At 44.1% G+C, this 20,210-nt stretch overlaps 1 protein-coding gene across 4 annotated transcripts in view; it reads right to left on the bottom strand.

Moving 5' to 3' along the window:
* Positions 1 to 20,210, bottom strand: part of ARID3B (AT-rich interaction domain 3B) — a 47,381-nt gene that overhangs the window by 18,003 nt on the left and 9,168 nt on the right. For all 4 annotated transcript variants that reach the window (XR_010590775.1, XR_010590776.1, XM_005309207.5 and 1 more), the window contains exons 3-4: positions 14,026 to 14,097; positions 12,533 to 12,605 (exon numbers count right to left, since the gene is read on the bottom strand). Coding sequence is in view for 2 of the 4 variants with exons in the window: in XM_005309207.5 (XP_005309264.1) it covers positions 12,533 to 12,605; positions 14,026 to 14,097 (145 nt within the window). In the remaining 2 variants the exon portion in view is untranslated. The remainder of the gene's footprint in view (positions 1 to 12,532; positions 12,606 to 14,025; positions 14,098 to 20,210) is intronic.

Below are 20,210 nucleotides of genomic sequence, written 5' to 3' on the forward strand. Positions count from 1 at the left end.
TGGAACGTGAAAGAAAGGGCCACTACTAAGGTTCCTCAGGAAAACACTGGGCTGGTAAGGGGAAATACTGAGATATTACAGATTTTTTTTAAAAACTGAGCTTTAGCCAAAACCACAATTTTTCGCCCCCTCTAGCTCCTCTCAACCCATGATCTTAAAATACTTTACATACATTAATGAATTAACTCACCTACCTCACAGAAGGACTGTGAAAATATTATCCCCATTTTACAGATGGGGAAACTGAACCCAAATCTGACTTCCCGTACCCAGCTGTAACCACCAGGAAATACTCCCTTCCTCTGGATAACTTTTAAAACAGGACCCTTATAGAAAAATCTAGGAGTCCCGTGGCACTTTAAAGATATGCCTGTATCTGTAATTTTCACTCCATGCATCTGAAGAAGTGGGGTTTTTACCCACAAAAGTTTATGCCCAAATAAATCTGTTAGTCTTTAAGGTGCCACTGGACTCCTCTTTTTTGTGTGGCTATAGACTAACATGGCTACCCCTCTGATACTTAGGACCCTTATAGGAAAATCCTACAGAACTTCATAAGAATCTATAAACAATGACTCCAAAACCCCACAGCATGAGATTTTTAATGTATTTTCTTTAACCATCCTGCAGAGTTTTACAAGAGAGAGGCACTTTCTGTTACCTTCTGTAGGAAAGCTAAAACCACAGCATAGCGGGAAGTGGTCATTTTCTATGAAATGCTACAGGACTTTCCATAAAAGGAGAACGTTGAGTAACATTCTCTTAACTTGCATGAGCTAGGGAATGCAACAGGGGTTGTGTTTTGAGTTCCCGTAAACTCTGGGTGCTCTCCATTGGTTTAGTCAGCCAGAGCTCAGCACATTTCACAGGAGCTGATTGCAAAACGCAGACAGTAAGTGAGGAAAGGCTGCTCTTTGAGCCCCCTCCCCCAGTCCTTTCAGAGGAAGGGAAAGGTGATAAAGTCTTTATTGGAAACCTCCAGCTCTGAACAGGAAAGGCTGAAAAACGAGCAGCATCATGGGACAGGAGGAGGCTGAAGCAGAGCGGATCCTTTCACAGTCGGCTGCAAGCCTTGTCAGGGCCCATGATGGATTACTGTCATCTGGCAGCATCAGGATTAATGATCTGGAGGTCAGAGGGGAGAATTCCAGAGGGAAAGGTCACCGACCTGGGGCACAGCATAAGACTTGTTGCTGTTTGATGGCAAACTCATTTTACTGTACTTTCCAGCCGGTCTTCCTCTATTCTACTAGCTCACAGAAACGCCTTCTGCAGCCGCTACACTGGCTGTGGGGCCTCCTTTAAATCAGAGAAGGGGTGGCGGGGCTCCTCTCCACACAGTTGTTGCGGGAATGACTACCTTTTCCTCCCTTGAAATGAACCCACTACACAACCCCAGGCCACCTCACCTCTGATACCAAGTAATCAGAATCAGTCTGGGCCCTAGGCACTATAATAAACAACAGGGTGAGGCATTTGCATCCCATGGAAAAGGGTTGCTGCTCAACTGAGATGATGGGATTCTGAGGAACACAGATGTCTACATATTGCAGTCGTGGCCACAGGCCCCAATGAAAATGGGGGCTCTGCTGTGCTAAATGCTGTACAAGCAATCAGGCAGATTGTCTCTGTCCTCTAATATGACAAAGGATCAAGGGCAGGAAAATGGGAGTCAAGATTTTTACATGGCACAATATTTTGTATATACATAATATTTTAAAAGCAAGGTTAGATTGGTTTTCCCTGACTACCCCACAACCTAGCCATTACTTGTAGGGATCACTGCAGAGGTGGGCCTTGAGAAATGATTTACAGGAGAAGATAGCTCTTCTAGATCAATCCAGCAAGGGCGCTCCCGGAGCAAGCTCGTAGAAAGCATGAAAACGTGGGTGGGAGAAGTAAACAAGCTGGGGGCTGAGTCTGGCATCTCTGGAGATGGATGGACAAATAGGGAAGGGCAAAGCTATCCTCAATTTCAAAATCCTCCGTAAGACACCTGAACTTGATGAGATGAAAAAAGGAGAAGCCACTGAACAGCCCCATGGCAGGTGGATTTTGTGAAGGGGAGGAAAGTTGTAACCACCGTCGGGGTTTCTTGAGAAAAATCATGACTGTAGTTATGACTGAGCCACCCTTGCAGCCCCTTCTTCCCAACCATACCATTCCCTTCTCTGAAAGCCTTCTCTTACCTTCAAGAGAATGTAACTGAATAAATACACAGAAGCTTAAAGGTTTTATTCTGGCGGTTTTGAATGTCTCCCTTGTTTAAGAAGCATATGGAGCTGAGTTACTGGCTTGTTCTTTCCTAATCTTGGAGAGGTGTGTGGGGGGTGAGGAAGAAGAGAACCTTGGAAGTATTCTTTTAACAGGTATTCTTACAACTGGTGGCCAGGAGTCTACAAGGTCCAATGGAAAGAGCACAGGTGAGGGAGTCAGGAGACCTGGGTTCTTTGCTCTCCTGCCTTCTTCCTGTAGGACTTTGGCCAATCACTTTACTGATTTGTGCCTCAATCTTCCCATCTGTAAATTGGGGATAATGTAATTTATCCACGTTTCAAGACCTACATTTTGGAGCAAAATATTCCCCCCTCCCATTACACATGCCTGAAGATGGCTGGTCTTTGTGGTATTTTAGCCTGGGACTTGACCAGAGCAGCAACCCATCCTTCTTCTCCTCTTTATCCTGTGCCCACACTTCTCCGAGAGATCGTTTCTCAGCCAGGTTTGGGAGTTCTAACCTGGTTTGATTTTAAAGTCTCCCTTTCTAGAGAGAAACACACTAGATAAGGATGCCACCATGCAATATTATCTTGCAGAATGTCTTTCGTACAAACTGTAACAAAATGCTTCATAGAGTTAGAAATGAATAGGTAAAGAGAAGACAGTTTTCAACAACTTGCATACAGATAGAAGATGAGGGAAGAGATGCTATTCTAGACTTCTGAATCTGCAGGGGAGCAGACACTTACACCAACCATGCATGAAGGGGTAAGACAAAAGTACCAGATTATCAGTGGGAATGGAGAAGGAAGACTGAGGCCTGTGAGACAGGCTGGAGCAAGCCTGTCGAGATATTAAAAAATGAGAAAAGCAGGAACTGAACCTCGCAATGAAATGAAAACTAAATTAGTGGGGGAGGGAGGGGGAACGTGGCTGTACTTTCTACATGTGCACTATCCCTCTGTTATTCCTCTTCTCTCTAAATGGAGTCCATTGATTAAATTAGTAAGCAATATGCAATTAACATTAGAAGTCCCCATTCCAGGGTCCTGCTCTGCTTGGAATCATCTCCAAGCACAAAATCCAGGGTTTTAAGCAGGGCTAGTTGTGTTGAACCAGAGACCCTGCATACAGCAGTCATTCAAACTGTTCCCAGTTCCTCCACATGAAAGGTTCCGTTGTCACCTCTGTTGTGTAAGCTGCCCTAGGTCTCACTAGATGTTAAAATGAGAAAAGCAGCTATGGGGAAATGAGAATAAAGGACCTCTCTCTGCCAGCGCCATCACTGATCTAATCTCTCCCCAGATTTGCTGCATTTCCACAGCGGGCATTCTCACCTCCCAATGGGAATGTCACCACCTGATCTGCAAGCCTGTGGATCATCAGAAACTCCTATCAAAGCAGGAGCTGGGACTGAGGGTAATTAATCATGTTCTATTTGACAGGAGGCCCAGTTCTTATCTGGACCCCTAGAAATGCCATCGGTCTCTGCTTCCCTCCTCAATAAGTGAGACTGACAGTTAGCGGCCCCTTATCAGATTTCAGCTGCTGAGCCGGAGGCGGCCTAACTGGCATGTGCACACACTTTCCCAATGACCACAATCCTATTATATTGATCAAGCCTCCAACCATTTTAACTTTCCGGGGAAGGGGGCTACTACATCCCAGTGCCAAGTGCACTCCCATCCTAGTCGAGGTCCCATGGAAACCTGCTGCTCCTCACATTAACATCAAATAAAGTCCCACTGTTCAACTGCTACTGACACAGCTGGGTCCAATATATGTGCTATTCCCCATTTCTCTGCCAGATGTTGGGCAGCTTTGCAACTGGTGGGGTTTCCACCCATACGACCTTTGGACTAACAAGCAAAGGTGGGAGATGAACTCCTCTTCCCCAGTCAAAGTAGACACATGAATACGTTTGGAAGAAATGCAAAGGAATGAAGGGAGCAGAGCAGACATACAGCCACAACTAGGCTTAGCTGGGCAACGTAAGGCCAGCTGCTTATGGGTTGTGGCAGAGGGTCTGGAATGCATGCCAAACAGTTCTGCCTTTTTGTATTTGCCTATGTACCTGTAAGGCCCACATCACCACAGTATCCAAATGGCTAGGTTTTGAGTTGCTTGAGCACAGCAAGAGTCATTAATCACTTGATTAGAAACAGGCTGCCAAGTTAGCTAGGAAGCCAGAGAGTCCAGAGCATCCACAATGACTAGGAAGTACCAATATAAAGAAGATCTTTGGGAGGAGAGGATTTGGAACACTAATATCCAGGCTATGGGACAATAGATTAACTCCTCACAAGCCAAAATCTAATTCCTCATGGCCAGGCAGGAGGTGAACTTTACATCCTCAATTCTGCATTCCAGGGAGAACCTTAATAGGGAGTCCTCAAATTGGTTATTTTAAGACAGAGGTGGGCAAACTATGACCCGCGAGCCGGACCGTCCTGCCCGGCCCCCAAGCTCCTGGCCTCTCCCCTGCTATCCCTCTCCCCCACAGCCTCAGCTTGCTCGCTCCACTGCCAGTGCAATGCTCTGAGTGGTGGGGCTGAGAGCTCCTGAGGCAGCGCAGCTGCAGAGCCTGGCCTGACCCGACGCGACGCTCTGTGCTGCATGGTGGTGGCGATGTGGTGCTCCAGGCAGCGCAGTAAGGGGGCAGGGGGGGTTGGATAGAGGGCAGGGCTATGGATAAGGGTCGGAGTGTTCGGGAGGGAACAGGAAGGAGGGGGGTTGGATGGGGTGGCAGGGGCCAGTCAGGGGCAGGGGTTCCGGGGGCAGTCAGGGGACAGGGAGAAGGGGTGGTTGGATGGGGCAAGGGTCCCGGGGGGGGGCAATAAGGAAAGAGAGGAGGGGTTGGATGGGGCGGCAGGGGTCCAGGGGTGGTCAGGGGACAGGGTGTGTGTGGATGGGGCAGGAATCCCCGGGGGGGGGGGGGAGAGAGGAGAGAGAAAACAGATAGGAGGTTGGGCCATGACCCTCTCCCCTACACCAGCCCTCCATACAATTTACGAAACCTGATGCGGCCCTCAGGCCAAAAAGTTTGCCCGCCCCTGTTTTAAGAGAAGACGGATGTTAGATTGGCATGTTATATGGAGGGATACAAAGCCAACTATGAGGAAACACATTCACACCCATTTGGTATCATTCCAATTAAGAGGAGTTATTCTCCCCACTTCAATCAGTAAATATTTAAATTTCTTAACACTTAGTTACCTTAACTCTGCCTAAGTTTAAAGCAAAGTCTTCTGGAGTCCAGAATCAAACTTCCATTCTGATTTCCTATTAATTATAGGTAGACCTGGTAGTACTACTATGCTAATGTGCAAAACTTCCCGTAGTATGACCCCGTTTTCACTTGCTTATAACTTTGCCACTTTTTAACCAGTTGGGCTGAAATTATCCATGCTGAGTGTTTGCCACAAGCTTTTTTTTTTTTTTAAAGTTTCAGCTGTTCCCAGATCAGGGAAAAATACATTTTGACAGTATTAAAATCTAACGCCTCCAAAACCGGGACTTGTCCGAGTTTGGCAGCTAAATTCTCCAAGGAGCAGGACTTTCCCAGGAAGTGCCCCTCCCAGTTGCCAGGGTCCACTGTGATGCCGGGCACAGACGTATATGAATACATATGCACAAGGGGGCTGAATTAAGGTTGAATGGGTGATTTTCATTCTGGAATTTCCTAACTTGAGTGACTAACTCTGCAGCCTTAATGAGAGGAATGATGGTGCAGCGGCTAGGATGTTTGCTTGGGACAAGAGAGATCCAGGTTCAATTTTCTGCTTTGCTACAAACTCCTTGTGTGATTTGGGAGTTAAACTAGATAATCCTTGCGGTCCCTTCTAGCCCTATGATTCTATTAATATCATATACAGCATGACCCTTCCCTCCTTAAGTGCTCAAGCCCCCTACAAAAGAATGCAATATAAATAAAAGCATATACAACTCCTCCTAACACACAAACAAGTAATCAAGAATGGGGAGAATAGTGAGTAAATGACGTGCCCTGCTTCACACCTATCCATCGTTTTACACAGGAACCCAGTTACCACAGTTCTCAGCTCCTTAAATCAGATCAATTGGCCAAAATAAGTAGCCAATTCAGTGAATGAAATAAATCCTGGAGTGAGCTTTATACAATTCAGGGTCTAGGTAGCACAGAACAGAGGTTTGTTAATTTAATTCAGAACATCCAAGTGTTTTATTCTTTATTTGCTCACAAATCATCTCTCCTGAGAGCAATGACTGGGAACTCTTCTTTCTGGGGTAGCATGCTGAGGGAGATTTCTCCACTGTGGAACTTCTGCTTTGGTGCTAGGAGACACATCTGCTTTAAAATCACTTACCCTGTCTGCTTAACATTGACAAACAGGAGTGGAGAATTTACACCCAATTTAGAGAATTACATTATTTTATTAAAAAACCAAGATATCCCTGCAAGAGCAAAAGAAACTTGTGAAGTTGAGAAAGGGCAGAGGGAGGGGGCATATCCTGGACATGTGTATGATAAGCACCAGTGTTCCCTATAGATAAAAGAATCTATCAGTAAATGCTTTTGTCAATACCACGTATTTGCCATGAGTATTTCCATATCTAAAATGTGCAGATAAAGCACATGACAGAAGGAAAAAATTAAAACCACATGCTCAGGCTTACAAAGTCCCTCCTATGTATATGCACATCAAAAACAGAATGGCCAAGCCACCTGGGAAAACCAAGGTCACACAGTAACCTTGACCAGAATTAGCAGAGTTGTACAATCAGAGAGGGTTTATGAGATCATCACAAAGGCAGTACTTTAAATGAACAAAACAGCCTTCTCCGATGTGCTAATACATGCAATCTCTTAGGCTGTCTCAGAGTGTTACACCACAATATTCAGTTAGTTCTCTTCCACACACAGTCATTTCTCCAGAGTAACTTCTTGCAAAACACTAGTAATAATCCCAGTAGGATATTTCCATTATACAAGAACACCTCCAAGAAGTTTTGATGGCAATATGTTGAAAACGGGGAGGTGTGGGGGGAGAGGAGTGTCGTGAGGAAGACCATCACTATGTACCTAATGCAAAGTCTGTGAATTAGTATGACCAACTGGGGTGGGTGTCATAGCACTTACCTACACTAAACGTGGACACACCCAGTGTAAGGCGTGCACTAGGAGGGTTCTGAAAAAGGTAAAATATACTTCAGAGTGCTATTAGAGTATATTTCATTGGTCAGTGAAACAAAATCCTACGAGATCAATCATGCAAAAGATTGATGCTAAAGATTTCATACAAGAGCACATGCAGGAAGTGCAGAGCAAAGGCCCACAGAAATAACTATCTTTTATTGGACCAACTTCTGTTGGTGGGAGAGACAAGCTTCTGAGCCACACAGAGCTCCTCTTCAGGACCCAAAGAAGAGCTCTGTGTGGCTCAAAGGTTTGCTTCTCTCACCAACAGAAGTTTGGTCCAATAAAAGATATTACCTCCCCCACCTTGTCTCTCTCATATCCTGGGACTGACTCAGCTATAACGACACTACATACATATATTTCTTTTGCCAGCCTTTTCTATGCCTCCATCTCCTCCCCTCTTAAGTAAAAGAGGAGTTGTTGTAGGTGGTGCAGTGTTGTAGGTGTTTGTGGTTCTCTGGAGAACTGTTTTTCCGATTCATTTTAAGTTGCAAGTGTGTTTCAGAGGGGTTTCTAAAACCTACCGCTTTGTGGATGTTTATCTATGCCACAATACTGCTACACAGGTTGCTAGGATTATCATTCTCTGCTAAGGACTGAGACGCACTAGCAAAACTATGTGAGGAGACTTGCTCAGTGCCTGTCAGTGCCATGCCTAGTTGTATCAGAACATTCACATCCCTAGAATTCTCTCCTTTTGCAGCAGAGCTGGAAGTCATGCCCTTCCCACCCTTTCTCCCTCCCACAGTGAAGGGAGGTGGAAGATGCAGTCTAGAAGGGGAGAGTGTAAGAGCAGTGCAGCAACCTAAAGCAAGGTAAAGATAAGGGCTTGTCTGCACTGGACGTTCGTGCACGGCAGGTCAGTGTCTGACTTTACAGTGCCCGCTTGAAGAGCACTATGGAACTTTTAGTGTGCTGTAGCAGTGTCCATAAAGGATGTTACAGTGCAGTATGCTAGTGCACTGTAGATTTACACCAGGCTTGCCATGCACTAACGTCTCATGCAGACAAGTCCCAAGTCAGTAGACTGGTCACATTGTTGAGCCAGTTCAAAGTTTGTTCTGCAAAACAGTCACCCTGATTGTACAAACCCTCCTTTCCCCCCCGTCACAGCTATGGAGAGTACAATTCACTTAAATACATACCAAAAACAAAATCTCCCAACAAAGGAAGAGTTACAGCTTTCCCCTCATTTCCCTCTTCCATCATTACTGCCACTGAAGGGCCATTTTATCACTTGCAGCTGGAGAATTCTGCGACAACCTGCTGTGCTCTGAGGCTGATGAGACCTGCACATTTGATCTGCATTAAGCCCATTTCATGGCTTCACATTCTAGGTACATTCCAAGCAGCGGCACCAAGGGCCAAGTCTTTTCATGCTCAGAGCTCTTCAGTAGCTCCTGTGAAATCTGCTATTTGTTTTTCACATCAGGCCTCCAGTATCAACGTGTTAGCAGCCTGCTGTCATCCCCCCCCACCAACACCAAAAAAGGGCCAGCATCATCCAGTGTCTCTGTAATAGGGCAGGAAAATCCCCATCATTATACCAATGATACTAACAAAAAGAGCTACATTCACTCCCACTTGGATTTGAGGTATAAATTAACTGGACACGAACACACACGGACAGACGGGGACACACACACGAACGGACACAGAAACATAGCACTTTGTTCTCAGCTCCCAGATGCATTAAAGCCTCATTTTATCAGTTTCTTTCTGGTGGACTCTTTCTGAACAAGGTGTTTATATTTAATGAGAAAGAAGACTATTGGTGTTAGGTGGGAGTGCAGAGGGAAAAGAGACAAGTAATAATAATCTGTGTCCACTCTGCTGTGAGAGTGACTAAATGTTGGGAGCATGCCAGAGTCCATCAGTGTGTATACAAATATGTGCATGTTTGCCTGATATGCTCCTCCTGCTGCTGCTAGCAGTACTGAAGGCATCACAGGAAAATACCAGGGTGACAACCCACTGTTAGCAGGACACCAATCTCAGAAACTGAACTCCAGAGTCTCTCGACTAACTTTTTAGGGGGTTGCCAGAGAGCAATGGCTCCCAGGCAAATACCACTCCAGCCATATGACTCGCAATCTAGCTTGTTCTGCATAGCAGCAGTAAATGGATGTCAAGTCGTAGGAGTTATCAGAAAGATTGGAAACAGCACTCTAGAATTTAACTCCCACTATGGGTCGTGCTCTTAACATGTCTTCTTAAATATCCTTCTGGAAAACAAGAGGTGCAAGAAAACAAAACACTGGCAATGTACAGCTGATTCAAAGCTATACTCCTACAACAGCCAGCTGGTGACTGGTTCAGCCTCTGCACTGGGAGCATGTTGCTGGTTAATAATTAAACGGTAATTGGAAGGAGGTACTGAGGTAGCGAGCAGATTTCCTCACGGTAACAAGAGGTTTTCATTGCTGCCAATCACACTCTTCTAGGACTATATTCTTGTTTCTTCACTTAGACTGAAACATGCAGATAACAGTCGTAAATACAAACTAATTAGGATTTCTTAAACCTTTGCCCACCGAGGACCCAGAATCAGTGAAACAGGGCTCAAGCTTTTAAAATGCCACAGGAGTAAATCCCCACACTGTTGGATATGGAAGCCCTAGCAACCTCAGAAAGGGTGTGGCATGTTACAGCCAAGCTGTGGAAGACAGATGAGGTACAAACCATGCAGCAGATGTGCCCATAATTAGCCGGAAATGTGATTGCAATGGGGGCCACCCTTTCCCCCATCCTCATCATGTTTATTCAAGCCTTTGAGATTTTCAAGAAAGGAACGTGCCCCAGAAATACCATGGTGAAATGGTCAGACCAAGTGGAGGTGAGGCCCAAACTCCAGTGCAAGGCTGTTAAAGGGCAATTGGCTGCTCTTCAGCTTCAGAAGACACATGTTTCCCACAATTCTTTACCAGATTTCCTGAGAAACAACCTAGGTAGTGACCATTGCTATAAGAGCCCTAAGGTAAGTGAGATGGTTTCCTGGTTCTAGTGCACTGTCAGTTATAGAACATTATACTACGACAGGAGTAAGCGAAGAGCAAGGTATTTCCCTCTTACATGTTAAATGCTCACTATGCCAGCTCCTAGAACCCATCAGACTGAGACAATGAAAGGACCAGAATGTGGTGTAGCACTTTTCATTTACAGAACTTCTTCGCTGCCAGCCCATAGTCCTTTCGGCATGTCTAAAGAGGCCATTATCTTCCTGTTCCAATGACATATCTGCCTAAAACATAACAGTCAAATTGACCAAGTGATGGCACAGTTCTCTAGCAAAGGAATGTTACTTCAACTTTCTTTGTGCTGAAAAAGAAATATTAAAAGAGGGTCAGACTGCCAATTTTTTACTAACCCCTGTGGGGGAAAACACATTTGAAAGGAAAATTCATTTCAGTCTCAGATTTGTGATGGTTTGCCACATATGACTGGACAACAAAATGGCAGATGAAATTCAGTGTTGAGAAGTGCAAAGAAATGCACATTGGTAAACATAATCCCAAGTATACATACAAAATAATTGGGTCTAAATTAGCTGTTACCACTGAAAAAGAATCTTGGAGTCATCATGGCTAATTCTCTGAAAACATCTGCTGAATGTGCAGCAGCATTCAAAAAAGCGAACATAATGTTAAGAACCATTAGGAAGTGATAAAGAGAAAATATTATAATGCCTCTATATAAATCTATGGTACACCCAGACCTTGAATACCATGTGCAATTCTCATTGCCCCATCTCAAAAAAAAAGCTATTTGAATTGTAAAAAGGTACAAAGAAGGGCAACTAAAATGATTTAGGGGTATGGAAGAGCTTCCATATGAGGAGAGATTAAAAAGACAGACTATTCCTCTTGAAGAGACTACTAAGGGGAGATATGATAGAGGTCTATAAAATAAAAAATGGTGAGGAGTTGAATAGGGAAGTGTTATTTACCCCTTCACATCACTGTGATCCCTGGTTTGTGTGTTAAGTTGATAGGCAGCAGGTTTAAGACAAACAGAAGGAAGTATTTCTTCACACAACGCAGAGTTAACCTGTGAAATTCATTGCCAGAGGATGTTGTGGAGACCAAAAGTATAACTGGTTTCAAAAAATAATTTGGTAAGTTTATGGAAGATAGTCTTTGATGGACCTATTAGCCAAGGTGGTCAGGGTCACAACCCCATGCTCTGAGTGTCTCTAAATCTCTGACTTGCAGAAGCTGAGACTGCATGACAGAGGATAGATCACTCAATAATGCCCTGTTCTGTAATTCCCACTGAAGCATCTGGCACCAGCCACTATCTGAAGACAGGATACTGGGATAGATGGACCCAATGTCTGACCCAGGATGGCCATTCTTATGTTCTTGTATCAATAGGCATTTATTAATCATTCCTTTTCAACTGGTAAGAACTATACTTAGAAAGATACCTATAAAATATTCGAGCTGAGCAACTCCACCCCCCTACTTCTGTCATGAGAAAAACCTCAAGATAAAGTGGTTGACAGCAAAAAGAGCATGACAGTTTCCTCTAAACTGTGTTCCTGGGCTCAGCTGAGCAGAATGATATGAAATGGAAATCCAGGTCTAAGGAATGCAGTGTGGTAACAGGAAAAGAGTGCTTTGTATCTCTTTTCCAAGCCCCCATATTGCGGATTCTAGGCATTAGCACGAGCACCTACTTTATATGCAGATCCTGTCTAACAGAGTGGGTGTTCACACACATCTTCCATGATGTATAGCATGAAAATAAGACACCAGGGGCTTCTTGTGGGTGATCAGTGTCAACACAGCAGCTTATTCTGAGGCAGGGTGTAGATTTGTGTGAATGTTTCAAAAATTGGTTTGTTGCAGGATAAGAAGCAGAAATCAATTATTCCAAAATGGATCCTAGAGTCTGCTTTTTTTAGGCAAGTGAAAGTGAGGGTAGGGAAACTGGTCGTATCCTTATAATCCAAGATTCAAGGACAGGACAGTTCTTTACACAGCCCCTTTACTCTCAAAACAAGTATCTCAGGTCATACTACAGTTCTCCCACCTGATCAACGAGCTCAAGTGGCAGTTTCATTCTTTTGAGACAGCTCCCATGGCACTGTCCCATTTTATATTATCCAAATAAAGCAAAGGGCTCACTCACCTCTCTTTTGCATAAAGATGAAGAGGTCATCCAGGAACGCCTTCCGTTCAGGGTCACTATCCAGTTCGTACAGCTGAGGAAATCAAGAAAAATAATGGTATAACCGATGCTAGGGCAGACAGAGAGGGTAAGACCACCATATATTGTACTGGGCCTCATGTGATGGTGGGACAACATGCCACCACAGAGGTAGAGGCAAATCAGTGGTCTCCTCCACTGACCCGGCTGAAGTGTAGCAAGCTGAGCTGAGCCTCTATAGTGTAGACCAGCCTTCAGAGCACACTAGCTCCTTCAATTCACACCTTAAAGGCACTATGGAGGTGCAACTTCTGACCTTGTTATTCCCTCCCTTTGAGTTTTCCACTTATGTGACAATCCCTGAAATGCCTTGAAGGGAGAGGTGAAAGAAAAGATATAGATCTTTCAAATCGTGCTAACAAGTAATGCCTGGTGGGAGATGCTCCTCTGAAATAAGTACTCTCACTCACCTCAGCAATCAGCCTAGAACTAATGTTCTGAAGACATATTTTGGCAAAATGCCCTCAAGATCCAGTGTTTCTGATTAAATATTTCTCAAAAGTTTCATATAAGGTATATTCAGAAAACAAATTCCACTTAGCATCACCCTCTGATATTTCAGAAAAGGTGAAGGCAGGAGAATCATGCAACTGTTCCATAGCAAATCCAATTTTCACCTATGGCGGACACTGGGGGGGATATACCGTGACTGGTTGAAAGAGAGACAGTGCCAGAACTGCTAGCAGAAAAAGTCCCAAGGAACAAAAACTCCTGCATGTGGAGGAGAAATGAAGTCCATGTAGTGGTGGAAATCATTTCTTCTGCTGGGCGTAGCTGCTCTGTTAGGGAAGGATATCAATGGAAAAGCAAAGCCCCAATGGATAAACATATCTGTCTGTCTTTCTCTCAAGACATGGAGTTAGCTATTCAAAGTCTGTCTATTCTACAAGAAAATGGGTTTATTGGGTCATTTCCTCTATTGCCTACCTCTTCTCACACACTAAGCTATTGGGAAGGAAACGCATCACTGGATTTGCACAGCAATTAGGTACACTCCTTTAAAAAGGGCTAGTTTAAATTAAACACATTGTTTATTTGTCTGACAGGACACACACTGCTGCCACAGTTCAAAATTGCTAATCAGTTTCAAGAAGCTGAATCCTGTACTGCCAGCCGAAGAGGGTTGCTGATCAAAAGTGTTAAATATCATAACTGACAGCTAGGAGGCTTTATTGAAAGCTGCCTTTCAGCCATCAAAGGCAATAACATGGCCTAACCCTACTGGTCCCCAGACACAGAGGTTGCTAAGTGAATTTCAGTGTACACAGTCCCTCCTAAACATTCCCACAAGCTGCAGCAGAACAGTCTGGGATTAGCAATCCCTCGACAAAACAGAGGGGAGGAACATGCTGAAAGTTCTCCCCCCCCAACCCCAGCTCCACAAACAGTGAAATCCAATAATCAGACAGACTTACCTTGGCAAAATCTCGAGAGATTTCTCTTCCTCGGCCTCCGTCAGCTTCTTCGCTCCAAGTCAGACTTCCATTCTAAGGGAACAGAAACAAGAGGATGAGTGGACCATGGGGAAGAGGGTCCTTGCTATGGGTGGCAATTCCAGATGAAGAGTACACGAATGGAGGAGGGCACTTCTGGTGTAGGGAGCACAGGGATGGAGAGAAGTATTTAAGCAGAGAATTGTGTCGTATTTTAATTAAGCTTCCAAGTAAATGTGGCCACAAAAGCTGGCTGGAAAATAGAAATCCCTTCCCACAAAAATGTGCATGCTTTTTTAAAATAAAATTTATTCTTAACTGTATGAAAAGTCAAAAATGCTAAATTTTTTACAGGAAGGAACTTCCAGAGAAATCCCATTTTGGGAGACTCAAGGCAGAATTTTTCAGTTTGCCAGCTATCTGCCTGGAAGACTCTTGTAAATTTTACTTTCTGACTGCATGCCAGAAGCTGGGTACTCCTGGTCCCCTCCAGCCCAGCTGCTGGAAAATTCCTGACCAGCTCTAATGGCACATTATTCCACCTGTTAAACATCGGTGATCTAACATTTGAAGTGGGGGATCTCTTCATTCACTGTAGCCAGGTTCACTTAGTTGTTCAAAGCCAAACAAGGAGCAAGTTCAAGAATGAAGCTTCTTGCTGTAGAACCATCCTTACACAGGTGCATTTTACTTATGGTCTATAGAGCCCATATTGAAAGCAGCAGGTGCCAAGCACCCATACTTGTCAACCTGATCATGAGGAGTCTCATCCTTTCTGTCAGCCATCTGACCGGCACTACCTTACTTCAGGCTAGGAAAACATGCAGCCTGGCTTTCTCCGACATTCTGACATAAGCAGGTCTAAGGATAGGTCAAGGGGATGGGAAATAGAGTATAATAAGGTTGGGACCCTCTGTACCAATCGTGGTATGCACGAGCCTAGGGAACTGTTGTACTCAGATCTCCTACATGGAGACAGAAAGCTCAACTCTGTTGGATTAAGGCTTGCACTTCTCATTAGGCATTATAGGGACACCACTTGGGTCTATCTTGCTTGGCAAATCACTACAGAGAAACAGTTAGCAGAACTGGAAAATAGCAAAGGCAGCATCTGGCTATTTCACAGTTGTGGTAACAGAAGGGTGATACAGCATATTGTGTAGCCATCTTTAAACCACAAACACCAGAGAATAATAGTAGCCACTGGTACAGACAGCCACCCAATCAAGTGCTCTGGTAAATTATAAATGGCACCTGCCATTCTGGTTACAAATGCACTGCACCTTATCAACTCGAAAGACACTGAATATGTGAAGAGATTTCAGAACAAAAATACATTTTAATTAGAGTTGCTTTAACATCTGAAATCTTGGAGTCATCTGGTAGTGACATATACATTGAATTACAAAGATGAATAGCACTTGTCAAAGACAGGCAAAGCTACATTTTCCCTTTAAAAACAGCAGTGGGCTGCGCTAATGCCCACTGATTTAGTTTGAGCCAGTAATTCCTGCTGGAAAGTCAATTATCCAGTGAGCCCCATCAGCTGAAAGATATTTAATTGGGGATTATTGCCACTTCTGTTATGTCAGCTGTTTATTCCAGCAGGTCAATTCCCATCCCTCTCTAGGAAGAGGTCTGAAGACAGATTTTGTTCACAGGAGGATTCATCTGGGTGTCCTTGGCTAACAGAGATTAAAAACACATATTTTTGCTAATTATGATAACATCCAGCTGCTCCTAACATCCTGCTGATGAGAAGCCAGAAAACTAAGAGCAAATAAAAACCTGGATGAATAGTGAGAATAAAACACACATGCCAAGATCATCAAAAGTGACTAGTGATTTTGAGTGCCCAAGTTGACATAACTTAAGGGAATCTGTTTTTCAGACAGTGTTAAGCATCCACCTTCTGAAAGCAGACCCCCATTTAAAGTTGGGTATATAAGAGTCAAAGCACCCAAATTCACTATAGGCACATTTAAAATACTTGGCCAAACCCGCTGTACTAATTTTTCTTTTTTAAAATCCAGGAGGGGAGAGGGCAAGAGAACATGTATAAATTTCCACAGGCAGAGAGGAAGTGTGAAAAGCAGATTAAACCACAAATATATTTTATATGTGGCACACATTAGCCAACAACTCTCCACTGACAACAGTTTACAACTGAGGGGGAGAACCACTGTGGGAAAACTGCATGGAGCATTAAAAACATTTGTTATTTTAAAGAAAAATCTACTTCTCATTAGTTTTAGAATTTTGAAGCTTAAATTCTATCAGAGACATCACCAAGGATATAAAAAACACAAAGTAGTAGTATTTATGTGCCCCTTAAAAGCTAGATCTCAAAGCACTTCAAAGGTGAGAAAGCATCACTACTTCTATGTCTTTTAGTGAAAAGGAGATAATGGCCAGCTGAACTCTGTCATTGCAATGCTTAACTGAGTGGCTGGATGAGATGGGCAACATTTGGCATAGCAAGCAGCAGAGAGACAAAGGTACTGAAGCTCCCAGATAATGAGACCTGGGGAAATAAAAGTACATGGGACTCAGGGCACAAGGCATGCTTCTTTTATGATGAGCTAGACCAAATTCTTATAACTCTCCCTTCCATGCAATCAGGGCTGCTTCTGGGTAGCAATGGAGTATAATCCAGTGCAAAGGTAAGGGACAAGGAGACTGGAGTTAGTGAATTTCAGGCTAGTATAGAGTACCAGATAGACTTTATTCTCCAGTATTGTCAATTTATCCATAGAACAAGCCCACAGCATGGGCAACAGCAGACAAACTTTCCCCTGCCCATATACCTTGACTGTGATCTGAAGGGACTACCTTCATGACCAACCATTCTGTGGCCTCCCTGCCAAGACTACCAACAACAATACCAAGCAGTGACAATTGCAATGCCAGTTTTGTGAGGTCAGAAACCAGTTCATTGGGAAACAGACCATGATCCATCAACTGATTTCACATAAGCCACCAACAGCCATCAGAATTTCACAGCATTCCACTGCTAGTGACTTGAGCTCAAAAGGAAGAAAACAAATAGCTATCCAATTACAGATGAGAATGCTGCACAATTACTGACATAAATAAATGATCCTACATATTACATAAAGGCTTGGATGGAGGATATAGCTCTGCATAAGCTTCAGTATCTCGAACTTTCACTCCTTGGAAAACAATTACTCTATGCTGGGAGACCCTTCTCTCCATTAACAGCAGGAGCTTGAGAAATCAATATTCCTTCCACCAGGCATCAAAAGGGGGTTTTATAGGTCAGGAGTTGATGCTTTCTGCTTCCTTCCAGTACTATTTAAAATTAATATCAAGGAATATGCTACTGTTTTCTCCCTCATTGTGTAGCAAGGGAATTTACTTGATGTTTGAGAAATAATCATTTCCATAGTTACCAATTGGGAAGTCACATACAAGAATTCACCTGATGTTTCTGACATCTGGAAAAAAACAAAAACAAAAAAATCTAAAAAAAAACCCCTCTATGGCTTGGCTCAGCTCTCTGATGACATGTATCAGTAGAAGAAAGGCAGAGAATTTTGTAAATAGTTCCTGCCGCGAGAAAGAACTTTCAGCCTGCAGGCTGTCCCCAGAAGCTGCCTGCTCCATTCCCCTTGCCCCCATCCCCAAACACACCTCTAAAGCTCATCAGCTATCAAAATGTTCTGCTCCTCCCCAGAGAGGACAGGCCTGACTTTAGAAACAATTAGAACATGGGCTATTTTAGGATTACTTCCTAACCACCTGGAATATCTTATTAAAGCAGAGCTCAGATGTCAAAAGCAGTTTCAGTTACCACCTACAAAAGCCAGAGTTAACCCTTTCCTCAAAAACAAGTTACTGGAATAGGTCACTGACAATTACAAACAACTTGTTTTTCATTCCAGCCTCTTCAAGCCCCAAACCTCCAAATTATTCACCTAAAAACTCCCATGATTGAGCTGTTTAGAACTCAAGAGTACACCTCTACCTCGATATAACGCTGTCCTCGGGAGACAAAAAAATCTTACCGCGTTATAGGTGAAACCGCGTTATATCGAACTTGCTTTGATCCACTGGAGTGCGCAGCCCCCCGGAGCACTGCTTTAACGCATTATATCCAAATTTCTGTTATATCGGGTCGCGTTATATCGGGGTAGAGGTGTACTAATATTCCAACCCTCTATACAGTGGCCAGAGTCTTAATTTCCCCAAGAACCAAAATCCTGTGTCCAACTCAAAGGGCCCAAGACCTAAAGGTTCACCACTAAAAGTCAAAATATCTGCACCTCAGGCATGAGACTCGCCTCATGGAAAAACTCTTAAAGTTTTAATATACCTTTGTTATTTAAATATTTTAATGAGACTCAGCTGAGGTCTGATAAGGTTTATGAGACTATGAAGTAGGACTTAAATCCCATTGTGTATTTATTCTGGGTGAACCTGCTGAAGTTTAGTATTCACAAAAAGTAAGGAGGCATTAGCACATTGGCTTGGAGAGTCACCTGCCAATGTACCTCAAACTTGATCTGTTTCCTCTATCACTACTATTTCAGTCCTAGTGTTTCTAGACAGACTTCAAACATTGTGGTGGTTTCTCAGTGACAAATATCTACCTAGACACTAAGCTAAATGTTACTGTGAAAAACCCTTTTCTACCCTGTCCCACTAGCTTAACAGCAAACACTGAGTTAATGGGAAATGTACAAAGGGGTGATTTCAGGATTATCAGAGAATCAGCAGAAATTCCTTTTGTGGGTGGGGCTGAGCCCTAGGAAGTGAAACAGATGCCAGTATAAAGAAAACTGTTGTACTACAAAACACCGATAAGATCAGGATTACTGCCCTGAGCTGCAAACTCTCAGGCACTGTAAGAACCAAGTTATAATTATCACATACACACCTTCCGTTGTCTGGTAAAACTTTGTAGGAGCTGAAAAATCTTGTCCACTCTTACTAGCAAGACAGCACAATTCAACATCTATGGCTTTGAAGGTGCTTCTTATTCTAGTGATCTCAAGATTAAGTGGCGGAAATAAAAGAAAGGACTGAAATGCATGAATTCGGAATTAGACAGTTACACCTTTTACTAAAGATTCCTTTACAACTCTCTCCCAGCTGTGCAGCTGCTGCAATTGCCTGATTCCCAGTGGAACAGGAAACCAATGGAAGACAAGAACTTCACAGTATTTGGGTATTGCTGAATTGGGCCCTTGAACAAAGTAAACCAAAGTCTAGGCGATGCAATTTCACAATGCTGATTGTATTTAATTTTCAAAGAAATCTGTGCTTTGTTGTGTGGCTGGGGAGAAGAGATTCGCACTGGCATACAGCAAAGCCATTCCCCATGTTCACCTTGAAGGTACCCAAGCCTTTCCCAGACATGATCACCTAGGCCAGTGTTTCCCAAACTTGGGACGCCGCTTGTGTAGGGAAAGCCCCTGGCGGGCCGGGCCGATTTGTTTACCTGCCACATCCGCAGGTCTGGCCGATCGCGGCTCCCACTGGCCACAGTTCGCTGCTCCAGGCCAATGGGAGCTGCTGGAAGCGGCGGCCAGTACGTCCCTTGGCCTGCGCCGCTTCCAGCAGCTCCCGTTGGCCTGGAGCAGCGAACCGTGGCCAGTGGGAGCCGCGATCGGCCAGACCTGCGGATGCGGCAGGTAAACAAATCGGCCCGGCCCGCCAGGGGCTTTCCCTACACAAGCGGCGTCCCAAGTTTGGGAAACACTGACCTAGGCTATGTCTACACTACTGCTGTAAATCAACCTATGCTACGCAACTCCAGCTACGTTATTCACATAGCTGGAGTTGATGTACCTTAGGTCGAGTTACTGCGGGGTCTACACTGCAGGGGTTGGGGGGGGGGCGTCGACGAGAGAAACTCCCGTCAACTTACCTTACTCGTCTCATCGGGGGTAGAGTACAGGGGTCGACTGGAGAGCGATCTGCTGTTGATCTGGCGAGTCTTCACTAGACCCGCTAAATCGACTGCCGGTGGATCAATCTCAGAGCGTCGATCCCAGCTGTAGTGTAGATGTACCCCTAGTCTAACTAGTACACCTGTAAAGTAGCACTGGAACAACAAGCTACAGGCATTGTTAGAGGCAAACACTTGAGCAAAATTTGGAATTTATAATTCCATGCAGATGGAGTTGCATGGGATATAAACC

The sequence above is a fragment of the Chrysemys picta genome, chromosome 10 (genome assembly GCF_011386835.1).
Source record: "Chrysemys picta bellii isolate R12L10 chromosome 10, ASM1138683v2, whole genome shotgun sequence".
Classification (NCBI taxonomy): Eukaryota; Metazoa; Chordata; order Testudines; family Emydidae; genus Chrysemys; species Chrysemys picta.